This window comes from Phoca vitulina, unplaced genomic scaffold (genome assembly GCF_004348235.1).
Source record: "Phoca vitulina isolate PV1807 unplaced genomic scaffold, GSC_HSeal_1.0 scaffold31, whole genome shotgun sequence".
Taxonomy (NCBI): Eukaryota; Metazoa; Chordata; class Mammalia; order Carnivora; family Phocidae; genus Phoca; species Phoca vitulina.
This window is the reverse complement of record NW_022589734.1, coordinates 24,790,736-24,818,592: the sequence shown is the minus strand read 5'-3', so window position 1 is coordinate 24,818,592 and position 27,857 is coordinate 24,790,736. Positions and strand designations below refer to the sequence as shown.

General features: G+C 43.9%; 3 protein-coding genes across 3 annotated transcripts in view; all 3 read right to left on the bottom strand.

Annotated features, from left to right (window-relative positions):
* The window catches only part of LOC116644850 (histone H2B type 1-A-like), a 383,608-nt gene that overhangs the window by 28,932 nt on the left and 326,819 nt on the right, over window positions 1–27,857 (bottom strand). The gene's annotated exons all lie outside the window — the stretch shown is intronic.
* LOC116644853 (histone H2B type 1-M) lies at window positions 4,300–11,182 on the bottom strand. Its single transcript, XM_032424706.1, has 2 exons — window positions 9,904–11,182; window positions 4,300–4,569 (listed from the first exon to the last, which is right to left on the bottom strand). Exon 1 carries the CDS (start codon window positions 10,291–10,293, stop codon window positions 9,913–9,915), a length of 381 nt encoding a protein of 126 aa, XP_032280597.1. The 5' UTR covers window positions 10,294–11,182; the 3' UTR covers window positions 4,300–4,569; window positions 9,904–9,912.
* H1-4 (H1.4 linker histone, cluster member) lies at window positions 11,150–11,940 on the bottom strand. The gene has a single exon (XM_032424686.1). The coding sequence runs from the start codon at window positions 11,880–11,882 to the stop codon at window positions 11,223–11,225; it is 660 nt and encodes a 219-aa protein (XP_032280577.1). The 5' UTR covers window positions 11,883–11,940; the 3' UTR covers window positions 11,150–11,222.

Below are 27,857 nucleotides of genomic sequence, written 5' to 3'. Positions count from 1 at the left end.
AAATAATAGTATATTGTGCAGAGTTTATCCCAAGAATGGAAGAAAAGTTTAACATAATAAATCTGCCAGTGTAGGAAATTAATAGTGTAAAACTGTGGTCATCTCCATAGATACTGAGAAATTATTTGCTAGAATATAACACTCTTTCATCATAAACATTTTCAACAAACTAGAAGAAGAGGGAGTAGCTGCTTATTTTATAAGAAGTAGCTATAGTGAGCATAACATATAATGGCACAATTTTAGGATTCCTGAAAAGTAAAAAAAAAAAAAAAAAAAGACAAAAAGACAAAACTTCTGTGGTACTATTCCCATTCCACATGGCACCAAGGCCTGGACAGCACCAGGAGACAAGAAGTACAAATAAGGATAGATAAAAATTCAATAAGGGAAAACTGTTACCTTTATTTTTTGAAAATAATGTCATTTAAGAAATCCACAAGATTCTATAAACAATTTGATCTAATAGAGCACAACAGGATTGGTGGATATATGATCACCACATAAAATCCATGGCCTTTGTATACATTAGCAATACCCTCGCTGGAACTGAAGTAGGAAAACCAAACATCACTCACAACAGTACTTCAGCGTCTAAGGATTCTACGTCCAAGAAAAATAATTCCAAATCTATATGAATAAACTATGTCACTGAAGGATACAAAACAAGATTGATTTCAGTTAAGAGACAGACATACACTGCACTGTTTATGTTTTGTGATGACTCAATATGCTAAAATGTTCATAAATTCCCAAATAAACTAAAGTTTTAACGTGATGCCACAGAAGTCCACTAAATTTTTGGTAACATTGTGAAATACACATTCATGAGCAAAAATAGTGAAGACGATTCTGAGAAAGGGAAGAAAGAAAAAGGAGAGAGAAAGAGAAAGAAAAGAAGAAAAAAAGAGTAAAGAAAGGTGGGTTTTGATTTAGGACAGGCACTTTAGGAGGGGCTAGGGTCATCGTGGGGATATAGCCTTGATCTGCTAAAACTATTTTAATGTTTGTTCAAGGGTTTTTAAGTCGAGAAGAGGGCTCAGAGTAACCTGGCTGGAGTTTGGTCCAGACTTTACCTGCTGTCATTTGAAGGAATTGCGAACGGTTACCAAGAGCTGTCTTTAGCGGAGTGGGTTAGGGCAGGGCCCTGGACCTAACCGGCCTGGGTCAGAACCAGAATCCCCTCTGCCACTTCCTAACTGTATGGCCCTGGGTAAGGACAACTTCAAGACGGAGATGACTCAGTGCAGATGCGGGTAACTGGGCTAACAGTTCACAGGTGTGTTACGAGGATTACACGACTAACATCTGGAAGGAACTTAAAACGTATCTGGGTGTTTGCAAAACAACAAGAAGCATGTTTTTAAGGTAAATGAAAGTAACTGGGAAGGACTGTGTGCTACCTGCTCCCAGGCTTCACTGTTTTTTGTGGACCCTAGGGACTAAAATAATAACTAATAACACTATTAGAATCACATAAAGGTTAATTTATTAACATTATATACTAGAGCGTTTCGGCCAACCTCACAGTTGGTATTGATCTTCTGATTCAGAAGGAATTGAAGTTTGGATGAGCCTCAGAAAGCACCCTGGGCCCGGGGCCTGCGCCCACTGCGCCCAACGGGAGTGAGCAGAAATCGGAAAACAGTTACCGAGGACGAAGTAATTATCCACACACACGGCACACACGAAGCGTCCTAGAAACCTGAGGACCGTGAGCAGGGCGCGTGCGAGCCGGCGGCCCCGCGGCGGCGCTGGGAGGGTCCCTCGGCCACTGCACAGGACGGACAGGAGGGACACAGGGACACCGCCGCCCTGCGGCTCCGGCGGCACAGCGCTCGGCTCTGCGTTCCTCCCCGCCGACCGCCCAGAGCCTGGCGGCGAAGGGCCAGCCGCAGCTCCGCGACGCCGGGTGACCAGCGTCTGCGCACCAGCAGGGGGCGCCGCGGGAACCCGCCCCGGCGAAGGCGGCGGGAACGAGCGAGAAGACGCGCGACCCCGCGGGGGAGCCGGAAGAACGTAACGTGACGGGAGGCGTAATGGGCGGGACGCGTGCGTGGAAACGGCCCAATGAGGGGGCGGTGTGGAGGGCGTGGCCAGGAGACTGGGGTGAGGGGGCGGGGCTTGCCGGGCCGCCGGGTCCCTTCCACGCCTGCGTGGACGCGGAGGGTGGATGACGGCCGCTGCCAATTTTTAGGACTTTGCAGTTCCGGTTGAAACCGGAGTGTAATTGTGTTGCTGTTCGGTACTAGTATTTCGAAGAAATCCCCTCTTCCGGTCGGAAGCGCAGTTCTCTGGCGTGAGTCCCCGGACCCGCAGCATCGGCAGCACCTGGATAGTGTAGGAATGCAAATAATCCGATCCTGCTAGAGGTCCAGGGCATCAGAATCTGTGAGGTGGGGCCCAGCAATCCGTGCTTTAAAAAACGCTTCAGGTGATTTGGGTGCACGCTGAAGTTTGGGACTGCTTTGAAGTATTGTGTTTCCCTTAGTTCGGGTGCTGGAGGTGACTCTTCAAATGTGAGCTGAGCTAAACCGAGCTGTTTACCTTCAGGATCGTTACCAAAGCCAAAACAGGGCTTAGCCCTTACCCACTCAGACTTCGATGCCAGAGCATAAGGTGAAAAATAAATATGTCTAGAAAGGCGAGATCTGGGAGAGGGATTTGAATCAACAATGAATGCAGAATTCCATTTCTCCAGGTCTGATGAATCATAACCTCTCATCTACAGACGTTTTGCCCTCACGTAGACGTCTCCATCAAAGGTACTGCATGGTAAATAATGAATTCCCAGTCACTGGGCCTGTGAGGAAGTAAATGCTATTTTTATAATTAGAGCAAAAATACAGTGAAAATGCTAAAACACTTTATTTAGGCTCTTTCACTTAGGTAAGGCTCTCCTGATGAATCAGTGTACAGCAAACAAGAATGGGTTGGATTTGGGCAGAATATTCACATTAATCATTCTCAGGCAGATTACTTTTCATACTTCATAACTTCTATGAGCCGATTCATTTGTTGTTTGCATTCATTTCTCATCTGCACTCATATTTTTCCCCTAACTGAAGAAATAAAGAGTTTGTTAGGCGCCATTTTGCCTTCAGCATTAATTTTTGGTGTACAAAACAGATGTTTGTTTTTACATATGCTTGTATAACTCTCTTCTAATACTACCTACACTTTAGTCATCTTTAACATGATCAGATAAGGAATCAAATCATGCTTAGCCAAGAGATATTCCTGAACAAGGTGATCTTTGTTCTGAAAGCTCCAGCTATCCTTCTTGGGGATTCAACTACTCGGCATTCAAGTAGTTCAAAGGCTCATATTTTCTTCTTTTAGTTTTTGACCTGAAAGAGAATTAGCTACTCTGATTTTCATTTTAATTCAATGACTAAGGAAAATGTAATACTCGGTAACAATTATTAAGTGCTTAGAAAATATCCATGACTGATTTGAGAGCTTCGCATGAATTATCTCAATCCTTAAAATAATTCTAAGGTGTAGTATACTGTTCTTATTTTTGTTATACAAATGGGGAAAGTGAGACTCAGAAATGGGGTCACTCATTCTACAAATTGAGCCATTGCAACAACTCAGCTCTGGCCCCTATCCCTGTTGTTATAGATATACATATACTTTAATTAGTTATGATTGCGGCAAATCCTCACTGAGAGCCCATTGTGTGCCTGCAACAGCCTTAGGCTTTCGGGAGTCAGCAGCAAAAAAGACTAACCCTGCCAGTGGCGCTTGCTGTCTGGAGAATGGGAAGACGAAAGAAACAATATACAAATTCATGTCACTTTTGCTAAGTGTAATGAAGAATGAACAGAATAAGTTAAGAATGGGATAGAAGGGCGCCATTGGACTTTTGCTGATCAGAGAGTATCTCCCAGATGTGGTAACTCTGTAATCCATCCACTCACCCCAAAACCCAAGAAATGCGGGGAGTATTTCAGTGTGTAACAGGTGGTATACCCAGCTGAAGCATCCAAAACATGACAAGGTCTATCCGCTCAACTCCCTCTTTTCCCTTTCTGCTTTCTTTGACTAGCGTGCTCTGTGGCTTCTCTGTGGTCTTCAGGCTCCGTCTGTCCTTTTGTAGTAGCCATTTGCTTCTTCCATTCTTTTTCTGAGTCCCTCTCGATTTCTCTCACCTTTATTCTTCCCCCTATGCTCCTCTGTTTTTCCTAAAAAATAGCCATAACTTGGTTGTGATACTTGTATTGTTTTGTACTTATGAGATACAGCTTAACCTTCATGGTTAAACTTTTAGACCAAATTCTAAAACTTCAGTCCTTCACTTTTCCACAATTCCTGTTCCCTGTCCATGGTAGCAGATGTCATGGTTATGAAAGGAAAAGTCACTCAAATGCTGCTGTTCAAGTAAAGCAAAGGGAGCCTTTCTTCCTGTGTAGCGCTGCAAACGCACGCCACCAGAATGAAGCTCAAGAACCCGGAACTTCCCCCAACGTGATCTCCACCTCTCCTCAGGCTCCTTTCCTGCAGCCAAGGTTTGGAAGGCAGTTGGGAGTATAAGTCAAGGAGGAGACTGCTGAAGTCGTTCATCTAAATAAAGTACAAAAAATAGCCTTCCATAAGAAAACTCTGTATAACTTTTGGGTCCGCAGTCAATCGAAATAGTCGAAACTATGTGACAGAACCATCAAATGCAAATAGTTGGAGAATTCAAGTTATGGTCAATGACAGATATCTAATTCAAAACTGTAAAAAGTATCATTTTTCTTCGGACTATGTGTGTAGTAAAGCACTAACGTTATCCAAAGGGAGGTGTGGCCTTTGCCCTTTGCTGGGAGGTGATGTCTAGGCCCTTGGAATGTCCTGCAGGATAAGAGTATCTTTGTTTACCAAGAGGCCTTGGGCTGCACAGAATAGTGTAATAATATCATTTATCTTCGAGGCTTTGGGCCATGTGGCGTCTGGACGACCTCCAGGGGGACTGTGGACTAAAAGATCAGCCACGTGGACGGTCATCCATGTTTACGTGATAAAGCCCTGTGGTTGGCAATGTGTATTGTGTTGTTACAATATTGTGCTGCAGGAGGTATTAATACTCCCCACATCCACAAAGGGAAAGGACTACTAGAAGCTCTGAGTTGGAAACCTCTGAGACTCTGCTCATGTGCCTCTTACCTTGGCTTATTTTTAATCTATCTTTTTTATATAGTAAACCGCAACCTTGGGTATAATGAGTTTTAGTGAATTCTGTGAGTCATCTAAAGAATTACCAAATCTGAGGATGGATTTGGAGACCCATCAACTTTGCAGTTGATGTCAGACATGAGGGCAGTCTAATGGGACTGTTCCTTAACTTTGCACCATGTCACAATGGTATTAGTATTACTGTATTCTGTTTATTACTCACATATTTGGATGAATATTTTGCCTAACTTAATTAATTTTGTAGTTCCCAGATGAGCCCAAGTCTATTCATCTGCCAGCAGATTTCCAAAGAGTGATAAACATTTTTTTAGGTCCTAGTGAATGATTATTTAAAAAAAAAAAAAAAGGCAATTAGCTTGAGTTTCCTTTATGGTCTACAAACCTAAGGGCTCCAGAAGGTCAAGAACAACCTCATCTCTCTTTGTATCTCTAATGCCCATACCTGTGTCTGGCCCAAAGATATTCAATGACTACCTCTTGAATGATTGATTTATAAGAAATATTCTGAACTATTGCCATGGTACAATTGAGCAAGGAATTTTGACACACGTCAAGGATCTCCTTATAAGCCATCATGACTAAATTATGCTCTTTAATTTCTTCTTTTATGCCCTTTTGCTACCACTTAATCTGTTACCTTTCACTTTAAACATGTAGCTTATTTTTAAGTCTGACTCAATCATCAATTCAAATTCTACCTTTGAAATCTATTAATTTAGCTTTAACTTCTTGTCCAATTGCAAATTTTATTAATGTGTTTTTCCATATTCTTAATTTCTTATATTTTCATAAGCCAAAGTATTTTCTGGGGTTTTTCCTTTTTATTGTATTTTTTTTCACTTTTAGTTTTTTTTTTCATACCTATCCATTTTGTTGGACATTCGTACAACCATCATGAACCAGAGATTCACTGTACAGGTGGCTGGTTAGGAGTTCTCAGATGAATTGATTCGATTCATTCAGTATTTTCTATAAGCACCTGCAATGTGCTGGTTGTATGTAACTGCAGAGACCACTGTTTGGTTCCTTACAATCTCAGGGAAAAGTCCATCAGGACATCATGTGGGAGTTTTATTGGTTTTTGTCTCTGTCGATAGTGGTCAATTGCAGTCTAATTTCCTGGAATTCTGAACAAGCTACCACGTATAAAAGTATTAGGTCCAGGTGATTATACAGCTGATTTCTGTCTACCCTTTAAAGCACAAATACTTTTTACAATCAAGTATTTAAAGCATAAAAAAATGATATGGTGATTTTGCAATATGTTCACAAATGTACTATCCTTACCTTGAAGGATGGAGCCTTGTTACCTTCTGAATATATGCCACATTTAAGTGACTTGCTTCTAATTAATAGAAAGTGGCAGAAGTGACAGCGTGTGACATTTGAAAGTAGGTCTCAGGGGCGCCTGGGTGGCTCAGTCGTTAAGCGTCTGCCTTCGGCTCAGGTCATGATCCCAGGGTCCTGGGATCGAGCCCCGCATCGGGCTCCCTGCTCTGCGGGAAGCCTGCTTCTCCCTCTCCCACTCCCCCTGCTTGTGTTCCTTCTCTCGCTGTGTCTCTCGCTGTCAAATAAATAAATAAATAAATCTTTAAAAAAAAAAAAGAAAGTAGGTCTCAGAGACTTTGTGGCTAATCCCTCCCCCACTCTCTCTATGATTTGTCTTTGTGGAAGAGAATCAATTAGCCCTCCTGAGAGATCTATGTGGCAAGGCATGGAGGTCCTACTAAGGTCCTCCTGCCAAGAGCCAACAGGAACGTGGGTAGCATGGGAGTGAGCCAACTTTGGAAGGGAACCCTCCAGTCACAGTCAAGCCTTCAGGTGACTGCAGCCCATGTTTACATCTTGACCTCAACCTGAGAGACTGTGGCCAGAACCTCCCAGCAAGTCACTTCTGGATTCCTGACAACCCAGAAACAAAATGAGATAACAAATATTCGTTGATTTAAGCTGCTGAGTTTTTAGGTAGTTTGTTACATAGCAGTAGATAATAGAGGAGAGGCCATAATAAAGTTTTTTGAAGTTACCATAATCTTAATGACACCATCTATATGGATGAACCCAAAAGGAAAAATCACAGAATGATTTTATGTATGAATAGAGGAGGAAAAATCCCTCTGACATATTAAAATGTGTGCAGCCAGTATTTAGGATAATAATACAACATGACCAAATAAGATTTGGCCTGGGAATGCAAGTATGGAGTAACATTAGGAAATCTACCTACACTTCATTGTAGCAGGATAAAGGAGGAAAAGCACATGATTCCATCAAATGCCAAAAATTCACGTATCATTCCTAATAAAAACTCTTAAAATATATTTAGAAGGAAACTAATATATTTAGAAGGAAACCCACGCAAACAGATTACACACTCACACACATTTGCATGCAGGCAAACAAGTTTTTCATGAGGCATAAACAACCAAAGCCACTTCAATGAGAAGGAAGAAAAAGACCATGATGCCTGCTAGCAGAGCTAACATGGCAAACAGTTTGTGATTTTAGCTAACACAATAACATGATGGAAGTAATTAACAGAAATAGATATTGGAAAGAATATCAAACTTTTTGATTTAATGGACTGAAAAAGCCAGTCAACAGTCCATTAACTATTGATTAAATTGACATAGTTTAGTAATCAGATAGATATAAAGTGCATGTAAATAATCAATTTCTCAGTTGTCCTCCCTCCCCCCAAGAATTTATAAGTGCTTCAGTCTGATGCCATCTGTCAGAACAGATTAGAAAGCAGAACCTTGTGAAAATCAGCCTTACATTTGTTGTGAGAATTTACGGGGATTAGTTCACAGTGTGACAGAGTGACCCCCCTTTTGTTGTATGAGTTTCACTCTGTTTTATTTATTTTTAATTACATGAGTACTCCATCAACTCTAAAAAATTCTCAGCCATGATCTTTGAAAGCTCACACCTGCACCATTCTCTCTGGTTGTCTTTTTGGTACCATGATTAGATGTATGGCAGACAGACTTACTACTAATTCCAGATCTCTTAAATTCACTTTTACATTTCTCTCCCTGCATTTTGGATAAATTCTGCTTACGGAGTTCATGTAAATTCTTCATCTGGGGTCAATTAACTATTTGGCCTATCCAGCAAGCCTTTAATTTTAATTTTCTTATAATTAATTGTATATATATAGATTCATTTCTAGAATTTGTATTTGGTTCTCTTAAATCTTTTTGGAAAATTCTTTGTATTCTTAGTCCCTCAGCATATTTCAAATAGTCCTTTTTTTTCTTTTTAAATATATTAAAGTTAGCAATCTGAAATCTATATCCGTTAATTTTCTTTGTACTCTTTTTGTTTCCATCGTGTGCTTCTCTTATTCTTGGTCATAGCGTCTTGTTGAATTGTGTGTTGATTTTGGTCACGAAGCTGCTTATTCGTTTTCTTTGATATCTTATTTGTGGGGATTTGTTGAGACCTAAAAATGAAGCTTATTCCTCCACAAAGGATGTGTCTTTGCATTTACCAGGTGCTCAGAGGCACCAGCTTGCGATATCCCTAAATTAATTCTCAGCCTGGGTGTATTCTGAATCCCTGTGATATTAATGGCAGAAACAAGTGAGTTGTAGCCCAAATTCTCCGTGGCAGAATCTACCTCGCTCAGCCCTGAGGCTCAGGGCACTCTTGTTGCAATCCTCTATGGTGAGTGTGGGTAGGGGTGGGTGCGCATGTGTGTTCGTTTCTAGTTCAGCCTTCTGCTGTGAGGATGTCACAGGTCAGGTTGTCAGCTACACCAGGAAAGTTTCTCATGTGCAGCAGAAGCCACGTCCTGCCAGGAAGGGCTTCCCTTCCCTTTCTCCCTCCTCTCAGTCCTTGCCTCCTGGGGACATGGGGAAAGAGTCCTGGGTACTGAGAAGGGGGCCTCAGTCCTGGGGTAACTCTCGCCTAATCAGTCAGACACCTTACGGGATTGAGTAGTGGGCTTCTCTCTTGTGACCCAGAGGGCCTTGCAGCTAAATGCTGCCGGAAGAAGAGTGTAAATGGAAAAGAGCTTCCTAGGAGAGAAGGTATAATAGCTGACAGGATGAAGGCCTCTCTAAGACAGGACAGGCTCCCTTTCCTGTCCCTCTGTGCCTTTAGGACACAGCACATACAACACAGACTGCCCCCCACCGCGCTCCCCCCACCCGCGCCCCCTGGCCCCCCCAGCTGAAAAGGTAGCAATTGGAAAGGTAGCAAACCAGGAAAGCCTATGTAAGATTTCTGTGAAAGCTCATATTGTCTTTGGCTTTTTTCAGTATAACAAATCTATATCCTAAAAAGAAAAAGCAAAGCTCTGAGCAGAACAGTTTTCAGAGCCTGCTCTTTGTGCACCCGGTAAGAGTAAGAGGTCCTTATCAGGTCCTTGAACGTCACGATGAATTTGGAGCCCCGCACACGGAAACGAGAGCTCTACCCTTGAAATGGCATTTTCATTTGAAACTGATGTTTAGTTTTGTGAAACTAAAGGATTAATGGTTGTATAGAACCTTTTTTGTTCATCGTGAGCGATTTATGGTGGGTATTGTAATTGGCCGGGAAAGTGCACATACTTGCTACGAAGCCCTAACTGGAAATTAAAGTCCTAGCTAATTTAAATTTAGGAGACATCCGAGAATAGCTCTCAGAATGAGAGGATTACAGCTCATTTACTGAAAGCATGCGTGGCTCTGAAAAGAGCCTTTGGGGTTGGGATCACAAGACGCTTACTTGGCAAGTTCACTTGGAGCTGGTGTACTTGGTGACGGCCTTGGTGCCCTCGGACACGGCGTGCTTGGCCAGCTCCCCGGGCAGCAGCAAGCGCACGGCCGTCTGGATCTCCCGCGACGTGATGGTCGAGCGCTTGTTGTAATGCGCCAGGCGGGACGCCTCGCCCGCGATGCGCTCGAAGATGTCGTTGACGAACGAGTTCATGATGCCCATGGCCTTGGACGAGATGCCCGTGTCGGGGTGCACCTGCTTCAGCACCTTGTACACGTACACCGAGTAGCTCTCCTTGCGGCTGCGCTTGCGCTTCTTGCCGTCCTTCTTCTGCGCCTTGGTCACCGCCTTCTTGGAGCCCTTCTTCGGGGCCGGAGCCGACTTCGTGGGTTCAGGCATCCTAGCGCTAAGTTAGAGCACTATAACTAAGACCTGGGGAAATAATCGGGAGTGCCAAAGCCCCGTTTATTTATAGATGCGGTATTCAAATGAGGTTAGCAAGATTTCGTTCCTGATTGGATTAATTTTAGTGTGTCGTCACAAATGCGAATGTAAAAGATACATGCAGACCTGGCTTTTCATTGGCTGCTTCGTTACTCTGCTTCGACCCAATCAGAAGGCCTAGAGTAGTCTGCCCAAACCTAGTATAAATAAGCCTCTAAAGGAATTGCGCTGGATATTTCTGCGAGAACCAATGAAACTTTTGTGAGGTTAGCTTTCGGGTTTTTTGGTGTAGACAGCTCCCTGCTGGTTAGTACGGCTTCCCGTGTTGACTCTCAGCCCTGCACCACGGGACACCTGGTGGTCCTGCTGAGGTCCTAGAAGGTAGAGTTCTTGGGCTGATAATGAAGTCATTGGCATAAACATTCGCCTCACAAGCAGGAGCTCTGCAATGTGCTGGGCTGCTCGACATCTTTTTCCTAATATTTAGTCTTTACCTCATGAAAAAAAAAAGGTGCCTGCAAGAATTGTGCTCCCTAATTTGTTTACCCTTCTCGCACTGGGCGAACTCACTTCCATGAAGCGGAGAAAGAGCGAGGTGGGAAATAGCATTGGGCGCACTGGTGTCCGCATAGCGACATCAGCCATGTTCCCTGGACCTGGAAGCACCTACACTGTGAAGTTCCTTAAGGGTCGGGTGTATGCAACCGGCGTTGCTGTGAGAACCACCTCCCGGGGCCGGAGGTCCCGCCCCTCCGCGCTGCGCCCTCCCTCCCGCCACGCCCCCTACGAACACAGTGTGCAACAGCTCTTTTCCTGAGGTCTGGGGTGGCTCTGAAAAGAGCCTTTGGGTTGTGTTGAGCTTCTAAGCAGTTGGCCAAAGAAACTTATTTCTTCTTAGCTGCCGCCTTCTTTGGCTTGGCTGCCTTGGGCTTAGCGGTCTTTGGCTTGGCCGCCTTAGGTTTCACCGCTTTGGCCTTCGCAGGGCTCTTGGGCGCCTTCTTGGGCTTGGCTGCTTTCGCTTTTTTCGGGCTCTTAGCCTTTTTGGCTCCTGCAGCCGCCGCGGGCTTCTTCGCCTTCTTTGGGGTCTTCTTGGCGCTCTTCTTGGGGGTGCTCGCCCCCGCGGCCTTCTTGGGTTTCTTGGCCGCCCCGGAGGCCCTCTTGGGCTTGGCCGCGCCCGCCTTCTTGGCTTTGGGCTTGGCTTCCCCGGAGGCCGCCTTCTTGTTGAGCTTGAAGGAGCCCGAGGCGCCGGTGCCCTTGGTCTGCACCAGGGTGCCCTTGCTCACCAGGCTCTTGAGGCCCAGCTTGATGCGGCTGTTGTTCTTCTCCACGTCGTAGCCGGCGGCCGCGAGCGCCTTCTTGAGCGCGGCCAGGGACACGCCGCTGCGCTCCTTGGAGGCGGCCACGGCCTTGGTGATGAGCTCGGACACCGGGGGCCCGGACGCCTTGCGCTTGGCGGCACCTGCCGACTTGCGGGCCTTCTTTTTCACGGGCGTCTTCTCGGCAGGGGCCGGAGCTGCGGGCGCGGCGGGCGCAGTCTCGGACATGTTGAAGGCGGGCGCGGGGAGAGCAATTCGAGCCGGAAGCAGAGGCACTGGCCGGGACTCGGGCCGCGCCGCTGCGCCCTCCCGTTTATATAGGGCGGAGCTGCGCCGTGATTGGTGCGCTGTCCAGCCCGCCTCGCTGGCAGCCGCAGAGTGTCCTCTCGGATCCCGAGTTGTGTTTGTTACACCTCAAAAAATGCCAAAAATATCAAAATTCTCTACATTGAATCGCCCGGTTTTTCTCAGAAAATGATCCCTGAAGCCTCAGGCTTCACGCTGGTCTCAAATTATGAAGAAAGCACAAAGCTTTATGCCAAAAACTTGCAATATTTCCCGCCGTGCTCTTCAAATTTCAACTCAGAGAAACAAAACTTTCTATTTTCTTCGTAAATTATAAACCGATCTTTAACTGTGGAGTTTTCTGACCTCTCAAATAGGATTCTCCAAGTGGTTAGCTTCTTATATGTCCAAAAACCATGCCACTGGCACTAAGATTTTTATTACAAATCTGCGCTTAAGTGAGGGAAGTAACACAGGCTCCTCGGAGAGTCCTGCCTATTGAGCCGAGGGCATTTGAGTTCATCAAACTGGTTTAGTTTAATGCCAAACAAATTATTGCCCATTTGGGGTTAGATTTTGGACCCCTGGGACATCAATCTATGCAGTCATGGTTTTATTTCTGTCTGCTGCAACGGGGTTTTAAAATAATTCTTTAGGATAATTCTTTTCCTTTCTGCTCCCAAGGGTTGGGGGCGGGGCTGTTGCTTCTCTTTTCCCTGGACAACTGCTGCATGAGTTTAGATACCTTGAATTCAGGATATTTGGGACGGTAAGGGGATCCCAAAACATAGTCAGGGTATACAGATGGAAAAGGATTAATTTTCACATGACACAGAGATGAAGTCCATAAAATCACTGTAAGTGGAGGGGCACTTCGAAGAATTTGCAGTGTTGCTGAGTTCTTTTGGCATATTCTTCAGGATTAAACTAATAAAGGAGTTAGAATTGAAATTCAAGCGTCGATCATGAGGGGAAAGAAATGGGAAGTGTAAATTATAACATCTCTACTCCCATTATTAGAGAAACCCAGACCCTGTTATTACTCAATAGTTGATGAATAGCTAGTCCACACATCAATATGGATGGCTTCAGTCATGAAGATTATGGCCGTATGCTTCCCAGTGTTCCATAAAAAAGAAAACAAGTTACATGTAGGATTGAATTATAAGTTCAGATTTCCTTCTCAGAGGCAGATCTTTGAGGAATTATGCAAGTTAAGTCATTGCCCTCTGAAGACATCCTCTGCCAGGTCTCTGAAAGATGGATTTGTTTAGGTAGTTGCCCAATCAGCAAAGAGTACGTGTTGGCAATGGACATGCACTAAAGAATGGATATGTACTAAAGGAATTATTCCTGGAAAATGGTCTGGATGGAATTGTCTTTAAAAACTTGTAAGCCGTGTACTTGAGAAACAAAGTACAATTTTGGCCAGTGCTATTAAGTGATGTGACACTATTCTGTGGGGGTAGCTGGTTGTAACACAGCACTGGACATCACATTAATTTTTAGTTTTATTCATCTTCTCCACACACAACAGACCCTCCTACTGAAATCAAAGAGAATACTTATCTTTGATACAACAGTATTTAAATGTTTCAAATTAGTGTTATTTAAATTAATGCTGGTATAAAAGTGATGTAAATTATCAGTATTTTTAAAGCCTTAGTGTATAAACATTTCAGTGTAATTAGTGCATGCTAGTGAAAAATAAATATGCCCTTTGGTATATATAAAAATAAAAAGGGAGAGGATAAGGTTCCAAAACAGACCAGTTGATAGTTTCTAGGGAAACTGATTTATGGGCACTCAATCCCAGAACAGTGTATTATACTCATTTTCAATGACAATACCTCTTGTAAATGGCTGAAATTTTTGCAACCCATTGAAGTTTTCTCTTAAATGTCTGACTTGATTCTATGTATTCCTTACTATTTCTGACTTGGAGGGACTTAAACTCTCCAAATCCTGTGATCTTTCAACTCACGTTTGCTTGTGTCCTATGGTATGATGTGTTTTCCTATAAGTAAAATTAAGTCATGGATTCAAATAATCCACTGACGATCTCTCACTATTAAAGCAAATATTTATTTGACACTCTTCTTTTTAAAAAATTTTTTATTGTTATGTTAATCACCATACATTACATCATTAGTTTTTGATGTAGTGTTCCATGATTCATTGTTTGTGCATAACACCCAGTGCCCCATGCAGAACGTGCCCTCTTTAATACCCATCACCAGGCTAACCCATCCTCCCACCCCCCTCCCCTCTAGAACCCTCAGTTTGTTTTTCAGAGTCCATCGTCTCTCATGGTTGTGTCCCTCTCTGATTCCCCCCCCTTCATTCTTCCCCTCCTGCTATCTTCTTCTTCTTTTTTTTTTTCTTAACATATATTGTATTATTTGTTTCACAGGTACAGATCTGTGATTCAACAGTCTTGCACAATTCACAGCGCTCACCATAGCACATACCCTCCCCAGTGTCTATCACCCAGCCACCCCATCCCTCCCACCCCACCCCCCACTCCAGCAACCCCCAGTTTGTTTCCTGAGATTAAGAATTCCTCGTATCAGTGAGATCATATGATACATGTCTTTCTCTGATTGACTTATTTCGCTCAGCATAATACCCTCCAGTTCCATCCACATCATTGCAAATGGCAAGATCTCATTCCTTTTGATGGCTGCATAATATTCCAATGTATATCCCACATCTTCTTTATCCATTTATTTGACACTCTTCTATGATGAAATAGGAGTAACACCAAAGGCTCTACTTTATACTATTGATCTGCCAGCTTGGCCAGCTATATTTCAACCACCTGGGGAGTGTATGTGTGTGAGCATGTGTGCTTATATTTTAAATATAGATTCCAAAGTCTTGCTCCAGATGATTCTGAACCAATAACTCTAGTGAGTCTCAGAATCTGAATATTTAACAAGTCCTCAGTTCCCTCTGATGCCCAGCTGAGTCTGGAAACTACCACTCTCACTGGAGGTGACCAACAGGACAAAAATGTTTTCCCTCATGCGAGTGTTCCTGTGGAACAAGAACACCCATGCTGGACATGACCTCGGGTTGAGAGGATGGGGCCAGCAGCAGTCCAATACTGACTTCCTTGGATTGGCACCCAACTGGGCACTAGTGTGGCCTCTAGAAGGAGAAAGGAGAGTGATGGCAAAGGCTCCTGGGCTTCATGATTTTCCATCCACATAGGGTGGACTGGGTCTCGGCCGCCTGTGGACTCCCAGAATCACCTAGCACAGCATCTCCACTTCTCATCCCATTTTATCATTCTTAATAAAAACTACCCTTTCCATTTACTGGTTATTGTACTCTGTGCTACCTACCTTCTTACTTAGTCAGGGCAACAATCCCTAGTTTGGGATATTGTCCCTATTTTACATAGGAGGACATGGGCTTACACAGGCTAAGGGCTTCTGAGTCTGCTATGAGGTACATCTAGGATTCCAGCTCACATCTGCCTGGCTTCAAAGCATGTGCTCTGAAAGTGCGTTCCAGACTGCAGGTGTGAATAATCATTAGAGGTTGTGAAATCAATTGAGTAGCATGGGCCAAATGTTTCTTTCTTTTAATGAACTAGAATAGGATATCAAATACCAGAGCCCAATTCATTTGGTTTCAGTTATCCACTTAGCTCTTTGACTGTGTGTTGATGCCACCCCTGTGTGAAATGTATTTCTTCTGTGCAGGACCACAGGGCCAGACTGGGAGGAGTCGTCCTCATGCAATTTCTTTATTTTTTTTATTTTTTTTTATTTTTTTTAAAGATTTTATTTATTTATTTGAGAGAGAGAGAATGAGAGGCAGAGAGCATGAGAGGGAGGAGGGTCAGAGGGAGAAGCAGACTCCCCGCCGAGCAGGGAGCCCGATGCGGGACTCGATCCCGGGACCCCAGGATCATGACCTGAGTCAAAGGCAGTCGCTTAACCAACTGAGCCACCCAGGCGCCTCTCATGCAATTTCTTGAACTCATGAAATATTCTCAAGTGTATTAATCTCTAATGAGCTAAAAAGGAAATTTCCTAATATTGACCTTTTTTAAGCCTCTAGGAAAAACCCTGAGTAATGGAAAGTGGGGAGCACTCGGCGAACATTTCCATTTTGGACATGATAACAATTATGCTAGAGGAACAGCAGTATGATTTGCACAAAAGTTGAAGGGAATGGGAGGCTTGTATTTGGTTCCTTTTACTCAACAATATTGGGTTCCAAGTACTTAATTCTGGACTTGGCTATTTTAATGTTACCATGATTGCTTTTTTGAAGATAGAGTTTGGGAAAGAGGTGTTTTTTGTAAGACAAATGAGTGCCCCCTCCCCGGCTTCTTCAGGGGAGGTGTTTTGTGCTCAGGGACAGGGCAGCATTGTGAAGACCACCCATAGAACTCTATCTGTTGGGCCAGACTTCCCCTTTGTGGACTTTTAATAGGTACTCTCTCTTAGCTTTTGGCGTAGAACATTCCTGGAGAATTTTTCTTAAAAGGAGCTATATGTTCCTTTAAAAACTACTATTCTTTTTTATCTAATTCAGCCATCAGAAGTATGTTTGCATACCCTATGCTATTTGTTACTGCCTGTTTGGAACTGTGAAATATTGGGAAGAACTTTAATATCCACATAGAAGAGAGTGGTTGAGTAACCTAGGGCATATTTGCAGAATTGAGGAATATGCAGCTACAAAAATGAGTCAGAAAGATCTCTATGAAGTAATAAGGAGTAAATTCCAGAATGTGTGACTAAATGAAAAAGCCAAGTGCAAAGGAGTATCCATAGTATGCTTCCCTGTATAAGAGAAAGAAGGGGCCATAAAAAAACACATTTTCTGATTATTTATGCAGAAGATATACAGGATGGATAAACCAAAAACAAAGGAGATGAGTTTTCTATGGGGGGAAGTTTAGAAAGGAGTAGAAAGAAGGGAGAAAGGGGAACAGAGTAGCAAGGGTGAGGAGGGAGGAATGTTTTATTGAGTACGTCTATTTGTGTAACTTTGACTCTTACAACTATAGTAAGGTTTCACGTACCAGCAAAAGAAACTATTAAAAGCGATAGGGTTGGGGAAGGAACCCACATGGAATACAAGCACTAACAAATGAACCAAGCTGTCTTAACTGAGTCACATAATAACCCTGAAGGGCTGTAATCTAATAAAAGTATTTCAGGGACATGGCTTAACCATTCTGATACTACCCATGTGTCTATTAGAATTGACCAACGAAGTAAATATGTTGTAGACAATGAGATGTAGTGTTCTTATGGTTGGAAAAAGAAGTATTTGGTTGAAATGAACCTTGTGGGCCTGATTAGAAGCAGAAGTGTATCTACAGTTACATAGGTACAGAGACATAGATGTGTGTGTGTGTGTGTGTGTGTGCGTGGGTTGATATACACATATATTTCTTTGCTCTGTCCCCTGAGAGGGCCTACCAATAGTGACACTCACAGCAATGAACACACCTGGCACACGATCTTTGGTTGCTAAACATCATTCTCCAATAAAAAGAACCAGGGCTCCTTGGATAAGTGGTTGATTCCAAGGATGGGGCAAGGAGAATACAGGATGGACCTGGGACATCTCGTGGTACCAGAAGATAGGACATGTTTCTAAAAAGATGGAAATGTTGAAAAAACATGCCAGCCAGTCTCAAGGAGCGACTCATGGCCAAAGCTGGTGCCATTTGCTCAACAAAATAAAAATGGATAATATTGGATTTTTTAACACCTCGAGTAAAATATGTACCCATAAATAAATACATACATGAAGAGAAGGGACAACTCTGCCATATTGCCGATGCTAACATCACTTGGTGAGAGTTTAAGGAGCAGCAGGATTGTCAGACTCAGAGTATCTTCCTATCTTCCCTAAGATATCTATCAACTATGAAGCAAAGATAGTAAGTGTACAGTGGCTAATCTCAGCAGACATCACCTTCACTAAGTGAGCAAGTAAACGTGACACGTAATAGGACATATTGACATGGTGAACTCCTTGGCGTTGAGAAGACATTTCCTCATTGTTGTGATATTTCCTGGCAGAAATGCATAAACTCACTCCATTGATAAGAAAACATCAGACAAATTCCAATTGAGTGGCATTCTTTAAAATAATGGATTAGTGCTCCTCAAAAGTGTGAAGGTCATGACAGACAAGGACAGACTACAGAACTATTACAGACCTGAAAATACTGAGGAAAAACAGTAAGTTAATTCAATGTGGGATCCTGAATAAGATCCAGGAACAGAAAAAGGACAGTGGTGGAAAAGTTTGTCAAATTTGAAAAGAGTCTGAAGTTTAGTAAATAATATTGTACCAATGTCCATTTCCTGTTCTTTTGTTTGCTTGCTTTTGTTTTGTTGCATTTCCTGAATTGTCATTTGTACAATGGTTATGCAAGACATTACCATTAGGGGAAGCCAGTTGAAGGATATAAGGGAATTTTTGTACTAGTTTTGCAACTTTCTTGTAAATCTAAAATTAGTTCAAAATAAAAAGTTTTCTAAAAATGGTTTCTCTTCACATCTCACCATGATATAACACTTTTCATAGAAACGGAAAATACACCTGACTGTGACAGAGATTCTCCATAACAGTGGAAATGTAGATGATTTTTATTCTTGTGTCCAAGCTTTTATGTTTTTCAAAGTTTCTACCATAAGCATGGATTACTTTATTATTAGCAAACAACATGCTTCTCTTAAGAATATGATAAAACTTATTTTTTAATGTGTACCAAGTTTCCCTAGACACCCGAGTAGTATAGTCTGTGCCCTTTCTGCTCTTTATCTGGACTTTTCACTGAAATTATTTCTTTGTTTTTTTATCTAAGATTTATTATATATATATATGTCCATGAACATTATGCTTTAGTTTGTCCTGGTTTTGAAATGCATATATGCGAGATCACAGTGTACTTACTCTTTTGTGTCTTGCTTTTTTCCCTCAATAAGAACCATCCCTCTGTATTATACTGGGACAGAGAGCTTTAGCTTGTTGATTTGCACTGTTCTCTATTTCATTTTATAAATGTGGCCCAATATATTTACTTGTCTAGTTTACTGCTCATGGACATTCTCCTGGTTGTATGATGAGGCAAATTTAATTTTCCAAAGATGATTGCAGCAATTTCTCCTGACCCCCACTCCCTCCTCCCGTGTGTCTTGCCTCTTGCGCTTTCATCAAATCTAATTCTTGTCCCATTGAATCTGGGTGAGCTGTGACAGCTTGCACCAAGAGAGTGTGGAGGAAGTGAGGCTGTGTGACTTGCAAGGCCATGCCCTTGCTCTTTAGAGGGCTTGTGCCTTATTTTCTGGAACCCTCAGACTTCCATCTCTGAGCTCTCTCTCTCATGAGAATTTTGGTGATTCTGCAGCCACCAGGCCGTGAGAAAGCCCAGCTGTGTTGGAGACCTTGTCTGGGTGCCCTGGTTGGCTGTCCTAATATTGGAAACATCCTAGTTCAAGGACCAGAAATATGAGAGGAGTCTCCATGTTATTCCAACTGGCAGCGGTCAAGTCTTTTCAGCTGAAATCCCAAACATCATGGCATAGCGACAAGCCGACTCCATTCTGCTCTACCTAAATTCCTGATCCAAAGAATCTGTGAGCGTAATAAAATGGTGGTTGTTTTAAGCAATTAAGTTTGGGGTACTTTGTAACTTAAACAGTAATGGTTTCAGTTTATGTTCATCTGTTTATTAGCTGATCAGTTTTTTTAAAAACCCTTTTTGGTCATAATCTGCATTAAAAAACACATTTTACATCATCATGCTCACACTCACAAACCTGCATGCCTGCCCTAACTGCAAAACAAAACAAAGTAGTAGATATGCCTTTTTGATGTAATTTGCTCTGCTACCTCCTCTCCTTCCCTCCCCTCCACTCACTTCTTCTCTCCTCCCCTCCCCTGTCCTCCCCTCTCCTTCCCTTCCCTACACTGCCCTTCTAGTCCCTTCCCTTCTTTCCTCTCTTTATTCAATTTCAACAAAGCTGATCACAACCAACTAAACTGATTTTATAAATAATGTCTCAATCAGCAGACTGAAGGAAACCTGTGTTAGAGGCTGCAGTTTAAGAGGTGACCTTAAACTCATTTTTATACCTTATAGAGTATGTATATATTATGTATATATTTCTATATCTTATATATTTACATTATATATACACACATATTTTAAGTTCTAAACTTAGTCAAATTGTTCGACATTGGCCCAAGGCTAAATAAATCGATAAAATAAAAACAAAAAGTATGGAAAGTGTAAATCTCATAAATCTAAACTTAATTTGGATGTTGAAGCATACCGAGACTCCAAGAATCCATCTTGTTTCAAGATGAAAGCCTGAGAGAGGTTAGTGATTTGCCCTTTGGGTTGCCAGCAAAGGAATCTTACAGAATCTGGATGAAGGAAGGATCCTTGCAAAAGGCACAGGTGGAGAGCAGTTTGGATCTGGGGATGAGATGGAGGATTGGGATGTCCTTTCTTGGCCTAGAAGAGCTTAAGAATATAAAACCTAAGTGTCTACATATACACTCTCAAGAGTCAAAACACAGATCCCTTAATCATGGCAAGATCCCAGCAAATACTCTCTTCTGTTTGGAAAGAAAGCCCCTAGAGAAACTATGACTTCAGAGATATTAACTACCTCTTCATTAACCTTGATATTGAACTCATAATCATTTTCGTAGTCAATCTCCTCAGCATCTATTTATTCCATGATCTTGCTGGTGTCTTTGGAAGAGACGGTGCAATGAACAAGAACAGATTGCATTTGGCCTCCTTGTGTATCTCTACTCTGTTCTTCACTTTCTCTATTTATCCATGATACTTCCAATTATTATTTCCTCAACATCCCTTTACTTTCCCTCCTCACTCCCCCTGAATTATATGCATTTGCTGTTTGTAAATCTAAAATCTATGCGTTTACACCAATGGTTAATTCATACATGGGGGCAGTTTGGCATATGGTTAAACAGATAGACTCTTATAAATTATCCCAACATTTAGTGGCTTAAAATAATAATAAGCATTTATTATCTCACAGAGTTTCCATGGGTCAGAAATTTGGGGGTGACTTATCTGGGTAGTGTGGATTTGGGATATCTGATGAGATTGGAGTCAAGATATTACCTGGGAGTGGAGTCATCTGAAGACTTGACTGGGGCTGGAAGACCCAATTCCCAGATGGTTTGTATGGCTCACCTGGCTGTCAAGTCAGTGCTGGCTATTGGTAGAAGGCCTCAGTTCCTTGGCCTCTCCATAGGGCTACTCCAGGACTGTCTACATTGCATCTGACCTCCCCAAGAATGAGTGATCCAAGGAGCAAAACTGAAGTCACAATATCTTTTATGACCTAACTTTAGTAGTCACAATATTATATTAGTTACATAGGTCAGCCTTTCCAGTTTGGGAAGGGAACAGTCCAAGTGTTTGCCCACCAGAAGGTGAGATTACCAGGGCCATCTTGGAATCTTACTATCACAGTTCTGGAGACAGATGACTCCATTTCAAATCCCAAGCCTATCACTAACTGGGTTTATGACTTTATTAGACTCGGGTACCTGGGTAGCTCAGTCAGTTAAGCATCTGCCTTTGGCTCAGGTCATGATCCTGGGGTCCTGAGATTGAGCCCCACAACTGGCTTCCTGCTCAGAGGAGAGTCTGTTTCTCCCTCTCCCTCTGCCCCTCTCCCCCACCACTCCCACTTGTGCTCTCTCACTTTCTCTCTCTCAAACAAATAAATAAAATCTTAAAAAAAAAAAGAAATTTATTAGACTCTATTTCTCAATTTTCTCATGTTTAAAATTGGGATGAGAATAGTATGGTAGATTGTACTATTACTCCCAAATTTTTGCAGCACATTTGGGAGGATTATATATCCCTGCCCATCGACATGGATTTATAATACACCTCCCCATGTGAAGAGTACACTTCCCCACCACATCGACATCAGTAATCACCGCATGAGTTGCTTTGGTTGATACAATATGAGAAGTGACATGTGCCCACTTTTCAGCAGAATCATTAACAGCAATAAGATCCCTTTATGTCATGTTTAGCCTGGGTCCCTCTATGAAGAGAACACAGAACAGATCCATGACTGATCCACAAAAATGCAATGTGAGTCTGAAATAACCTTTACTATTGTTATTAACTAAGATTTGGGGGTTGTTTATTGTATAATTTGGCAAAAATCTAATTGATACAACTATTATCTACCCAGTAGGAGCGCTGCTAGGATTAGATGAGATCATTTTTTTGAAGTGCTTTCACACTGTTTGACACATAGTAAGTACCCTTACATGTTATTATTACTATGATTATACAATCCTAAATTCACATGAGCTCAGTTTATAAGCTGTGCCATTAACTAATTTATAATGAGATACACTTGATATTAAAAGTAAATATCAGATGTGTGCTTACCTTCTTGTCAGGAGACCAAAATACAGATTAGAGGATATTTTTTGAGCATAGAGTTATAATAAGGGATCTTTTTATCATGCAATGGTCTCCGAATCAATCAGCATCTCCAGCCTGGGGACACTTGGGTACTGCATTCTCATCTGTAGAAAAGACACATTGAACAAGTTATCATTCTTGAACTCTTTCTAACTGACCACAAACCTTCCTTTTCTCATAGTTGCTCTTACATGAACTCTCTGGACTTATAGGAACCATATAAGTAACTTACATAACTTATAGTAACCCAGGGTCTTAAACTACAAGAGCTTACCTGTACTGTCTCTCTTTCTGGTAAAATTATTCCAGGGACTAACTCTGTCACCTTTTGTAAATTATTATTATTATCCCTAGTACAGTGAAAAGTTATTTTCATACTTTTAAAATTTATTCCTAAGCTGTCTTCTTTGATTTAGGGGTGGGGCAGAAAGCAGGGGGTGGAGTAGGAAACAGAAAGCAGTTTATAGGACAACATACTTAGTTTATGAAGCCTTAGCATAATCCTTGTCAGCTCCCCCATGGCCTCCGCCAGGGACACCCCCTTCTGTGATGTGGACAATTCAGGGTTTGGGGTTTTGTTTGTTTTCTTCCCCTGCCCTCGCCCCCAACCAAACACACACTTTGGCTTCATATAAAGTGCTCCCAATTCATTTCCCAATTAGAATGTGGTTCCTAAACTTTCCCTATGGAGAAATTCTGGAGCCCCCAATATTCAGAGATTTAAGAGATCACAGATGTCACAAAGCCTCCCATGTTCTCAAATAGAAAACATGAGCCCAGAGTAGTGAGACTCTCTCCTCAAGAAGCAGTCACCCTCGGGACTTCCAGCAGCACGAGGCCCAGGGCAGGTATTTCGCACCAGACAATGCAGAAACACTGTTCTGTACATTAGTTGTTCAAGAACGAACAACGTTCATCAGTTGTGTTTGGTCCCACGGCTTATCAGGGTATTAGTACAGTCCAGTTAAAAAGGAGAAACACCATTCTAGGAATTTCATATAGAAGGAATTTAATTGAGATAAGTATATAAATAGATGATGAAAGAGAAACCAAAAGAGGGGTGAGGAGTAACCCAAAGATAAGCAGCGGCAAGAAGGTGCCACCTCTCTAAGGCTACAGGGACAAAGGGAAGAAGAGGGGATAACTATCACCTAGGGAGGAGTTGGGGCTGGAACGCCCAGTGTAGCTAGAGCTGAGACCACCAAGAGAAGGGCCATTTGATGAGACTGAGCCAGAGCACCAAGAGGCTGGAGAAACCTCAGGAAGTGAAGAGGGAAGGGGAGATGTGCCCTGGTCCCACCAAATTGTCCCACCAGGGTCTCCCATTGCTCAAATCTACTGGAAACCGGACAGCAGAGGAGCCTGGGAAATGTTTCCAGGGACACTCAGCCGCAGCAGAGGACAAGCAGAAATGCAAATATTTCTGCAATTTTTGAAGCCTGAGCATATGACCCAGCCTGCACACGACCAGGCCCCCTGTGTGCGAAAACACAGAGATACACTCCCATTTTTAAAGACATGGGATCACGAAGACAGTTTCCCCTCGTTTTAAACAGGTTGTGATATATTCCTTGTGGTAGGTATCCTCTAAGATGACCCCCAACGATCCTTGCCTCTGAAGGTTCGTACCCTTGGGTTATCCTTTTCCCTGAGTGTGCGCTACTCTTAGTGACTTGTTTCCAACAAGTAGAATGTATCAGAAGTGATGGTGTGTCACTTTTCAGATTAGGTTACAAAAGGTTGTGGCTTCTTTCTTGGGCCCTGATCTGCACTCTTACTCATGCTCACTCCCTCAGAAGAAAGCCATGTAGTAAGCTTTCTTGTTGGAAGGCCCACAAGATGAGAAACAACGAACAAGGACTTGAGGCCCCCAGTCTAATAACCCTTCAGGAACTGAATCCTGCCAACAGCCACGTGCATGGGTTTGGAAGTGGACTGACCCCACACTGGGCCTCGAGATGACTATAGTCCTAGCCACGTCTTAAAATCAGCATGTGGAAGATCCAGAGGGCCCAGCATGGACCAGCTTCGATCCTGAAGCTGCCAAGTTTGGGGATAATTTGTGACGTGGCAATAGATAATAGATACATCCAGAGATGAACCGAACACATAGATAAAGGGAGAAGAGGGTATGGTTTCCAGTGTCCACTATGGACCAAGCACATTATCCCCCCTTAATCTTGACATCCATCCTCTGAGGTGGGGATACGACGGGTTCCATTTCCAGACAAAGCAACTGAGGATAAGAAGGGAAAACACTTGCTCAAGGTTTTGCAAAAATATTTTGCCACACAGTTTGCAAAAAGTAGGGCCTGATGTATGGCCACACCTGTGCTTTTATGTCCGTTATCCCACAGTGTCCCAGAAATCACAGTGACCAGCCTTTATGGTTGCTGTCATCTTGTTTGGGTTGGGGACAAAGAAAAAGAACAAATTGTTTAAAATCAAGTATCTTCTTGCTTTCTTAAAATCGAATGCATCTCTCAGAAATTCTCTGTCTCTCAGAATGACATAAACCACCAAAAATAAAAAATGAGCAGGGCTTTGTTTCTGGTGTTCCTTAGTTAAAGACAAAGCTACTGAGATCATTATGAAATTGGAGTCACGACCGAGTCAAGTCAAACAAACCTCCAAAGAGACAGACAGTTCTTAGCTCCTTGGGCTACTAGACCACTGGTATCATTGTGTAATAAAATAATGTGACCTGGGCAAGTTACCTAAGTCTCTGTGTCTCGGGCTCCTAGCCTACAAAGTGGGATAATAAAAACACGGACCTCATAAACTCCTTATGAAGATAAAATAAGGTAGTGCTCGAGCCCATCGTGAACATTATAAGCTAATTAATGAAATGAGGTAGGAGCTACATTCCTCACCATCCAACTCTACTTTGCAGAGCAGTAAATGTGGGTACCAGGAGCCTGTGTCTGATTCGGAGGCACACTTCCGAGCTCCCAGCAGCGTGGCTCCTGATGATGGAGCCAGAGGACCGCTCGGCATTGCTGTCCCACGACGCGGGCGCTGAGCGCGCGGAGCTCAAGCCGAGCTCCCTGGAGACTGGGTCCCCCCGGAGCATCCACGGAGGCCCTGATGGGGGGGTCTCTGCATATTTCAACACAGACCACCCGGTGCAAAAACAAAAAGGTCCTTTTCACAGATGCTAAGTGGAGAGGAAAGAGGGATTTTGGGCAGCAGGGGGGCGGTAGAAAGGGGGCCTACAGGAGAGAAATAGAAACTTATAGAAACACCTGTTGGAGTGTAGCTTTCATGAAGAACATTCGAGAAGATGGACACAAGGAGATTTATTTATTTATTTATTTATTTATTTGAGAGAATGGGAGACAGAGAGCACATGAGAGGGAGAGGGTCAGAGGGAGAAGCAGACCCCCCGCTGAGCAGGGAGCCCGATGTGGGACTCGATTCCGGGACTCCAGGATCATGACCCGAGCCGAAGGCAGTTGCTTAACCAACTGAGCCACCCAGGTGCCCCCACAAGGAGATTTAAATAATGTTTAAGAAGTTAGATCCCAGCCCCTTAGAGAAAGCTCTCCACTCCTGTCCACTGACTCACACCCCTAGAGGTCATGTGACTTCTACCGGGCTTTCCTATTTGGGGCTTCCATTGGTCTCGTGTCGCTGGAACTGGGGGGCAGAAGGCTGCCTGCGGGGTGTTCTCCTGCCCCCGCCCAGGGGACTCGGGGCGGGGCGGGGGGCGCTCATTCCCCGGGAAGGAGGCCCCTGATGCCCAGGGGGGCGCCCACTGTCTGTGTTGTTCCCTCCGTCGAGAAAGCGAGAAAGCAGACTCGAATAGGGAGAAGAAACCTTTTCTGTGTGGGTGTCCGCTGGGAACGCCAGCCTCCCAGCACTCGCGAACGTGGGCCGATCCTCCCACAGGGAGAGAAGCACCCATTGTTCTCAGTTCAGCGCCGGGCAGTCCCCAGAGGAGGCCCCCCGGGTCACGGCTGCACAGCCGGGCTGCGGCCTCGCAGCGCCTTGCTCACGGCATTCCTGGGCTTCGGCGCGCACAGCCCGCGCTCCAGGCGTCACTGCCCGCCAGACCACGGCCACTCGCCCGCTCTGGAAGTAGGAGAACGACGAGGGAGCAAAGAGCGTGAGGGAAGTGAGCGGTGGGGCAGGTGAGAATCTGTCTGAAGGGTGTTCTAGGTTTCCTCATAGAATTTGGAAGGTAGCTATGAAACCACCAGCAGGTGAGAAACAACACAGAAATAGACGTGGTAGGTACAGATCGCTGGAGCGAGGGACAGAAATCAGCCCACGAGCACGGCAGGTGAGGCAGGACCCTTCCAGGTAGGAACATAGCGTGAGCCAACACGCGGTCCTTCCCGGGCAGGGGCCACGAGTGTTCCAGGCAGTGGTGTGCTGGTCTCCAACGACTGCCTCCCCAGAAGTACACAGAACACCCCGATTTGGAGCATTTACTAATTCCCATTAGTAAATAGTGCCGCTATGACCACCTTCAGGCTACCAGGGATACACTCTCCGCAGAGTAGAAAGGAGGGAAGGAAGGATTCCAAACGGCATGCAGATTGTCCATGGGAGGCTTGAGAGAGTGAAGACGTCAAGGGCAGAAACACAACTCAGCGTGTGGACACGTACAAACCACCGAGCTCTTCAGTGACGGCGCACAAGACCAGCAGATGGGGCCCTCCACTCTTCATCCGCAACCTGAAGGGACTAAGCTACAGGGAATGGAAGGTTCCTCTGTGTGCCGCCCTCCTGTATTCTGTCCTCCCACAGGGCCCACCTACCCAAGACCCTTTTTTTCCCCCTAAGATTTTATTTATTTATTTATTTATTTATTTATTTATTTATTTATTTATTTGAGAGCGAGCACAAGCAGGGGCAGGAGCAGAGGGAGAGGGAGAAGCAGGCTCCATGCTGAACACAGAGCCTGATGTGGGGCTTGATCCCAGGACCCTGAGATCATGACCCGAGCCAAAACCAAGAGTCGGACGCTTAACAGGCTGAGCCACCCAGGCGCCCCTGAAACCTTCTTTTTAATAGCCTGCTGCATTTTTCTTTTCTCTGCCAAGGTTGCTCAGATACCAAGTCATGGTGAGTTCTCCATAGCCAGGGAGTCGAGTTGAGCCCAAACAGAGTGGGTAGCGTGTGGGGCATCCCTGTCTTGGGTGCCTCTGTTCCTGGAAGGCTGCTCAGCTGAGTTTTGAAAGGCCCACCCAGGCCACCGGGGCTGTTGCTTCGAAGGTGGGAGAGTCCTGCTGGGAGGGGGTGCGGGCCTCCCCCACCACTTACCACCGTGTGTCTGCCCGACTCTCTCCTTGAGGAGCTTCCTCCTGCCATCGGCCCGGCTTCCATCAGAACAGGTAGTTCCCGCTTAGCATAACCAGGGACTTCGGTCCTGCAGCGGAAGCTGGCAACCCCCTGAGGGCAATCCCAGTACCCTCTCCTACTTTTGCTTT

What these genes read in the sequence shown, in the direction of transcription:
- LOC116644853 (XM_032424706.1), bottom strand. Translation starts at nt 10,293, where the DNA reads ATGCCTGAACCCACGAAGTCGGCTCCGGCCCCGAAGAAGGGCTCCAAG.
- H1-4 (XM_032424686.1), bottom strand. Translation starts at nt 11,882, where the DNA reads ATGTCCGAGACTGCGCCCGCCGCGCCCGCAGCTCCGGCCCCTGCCGAG.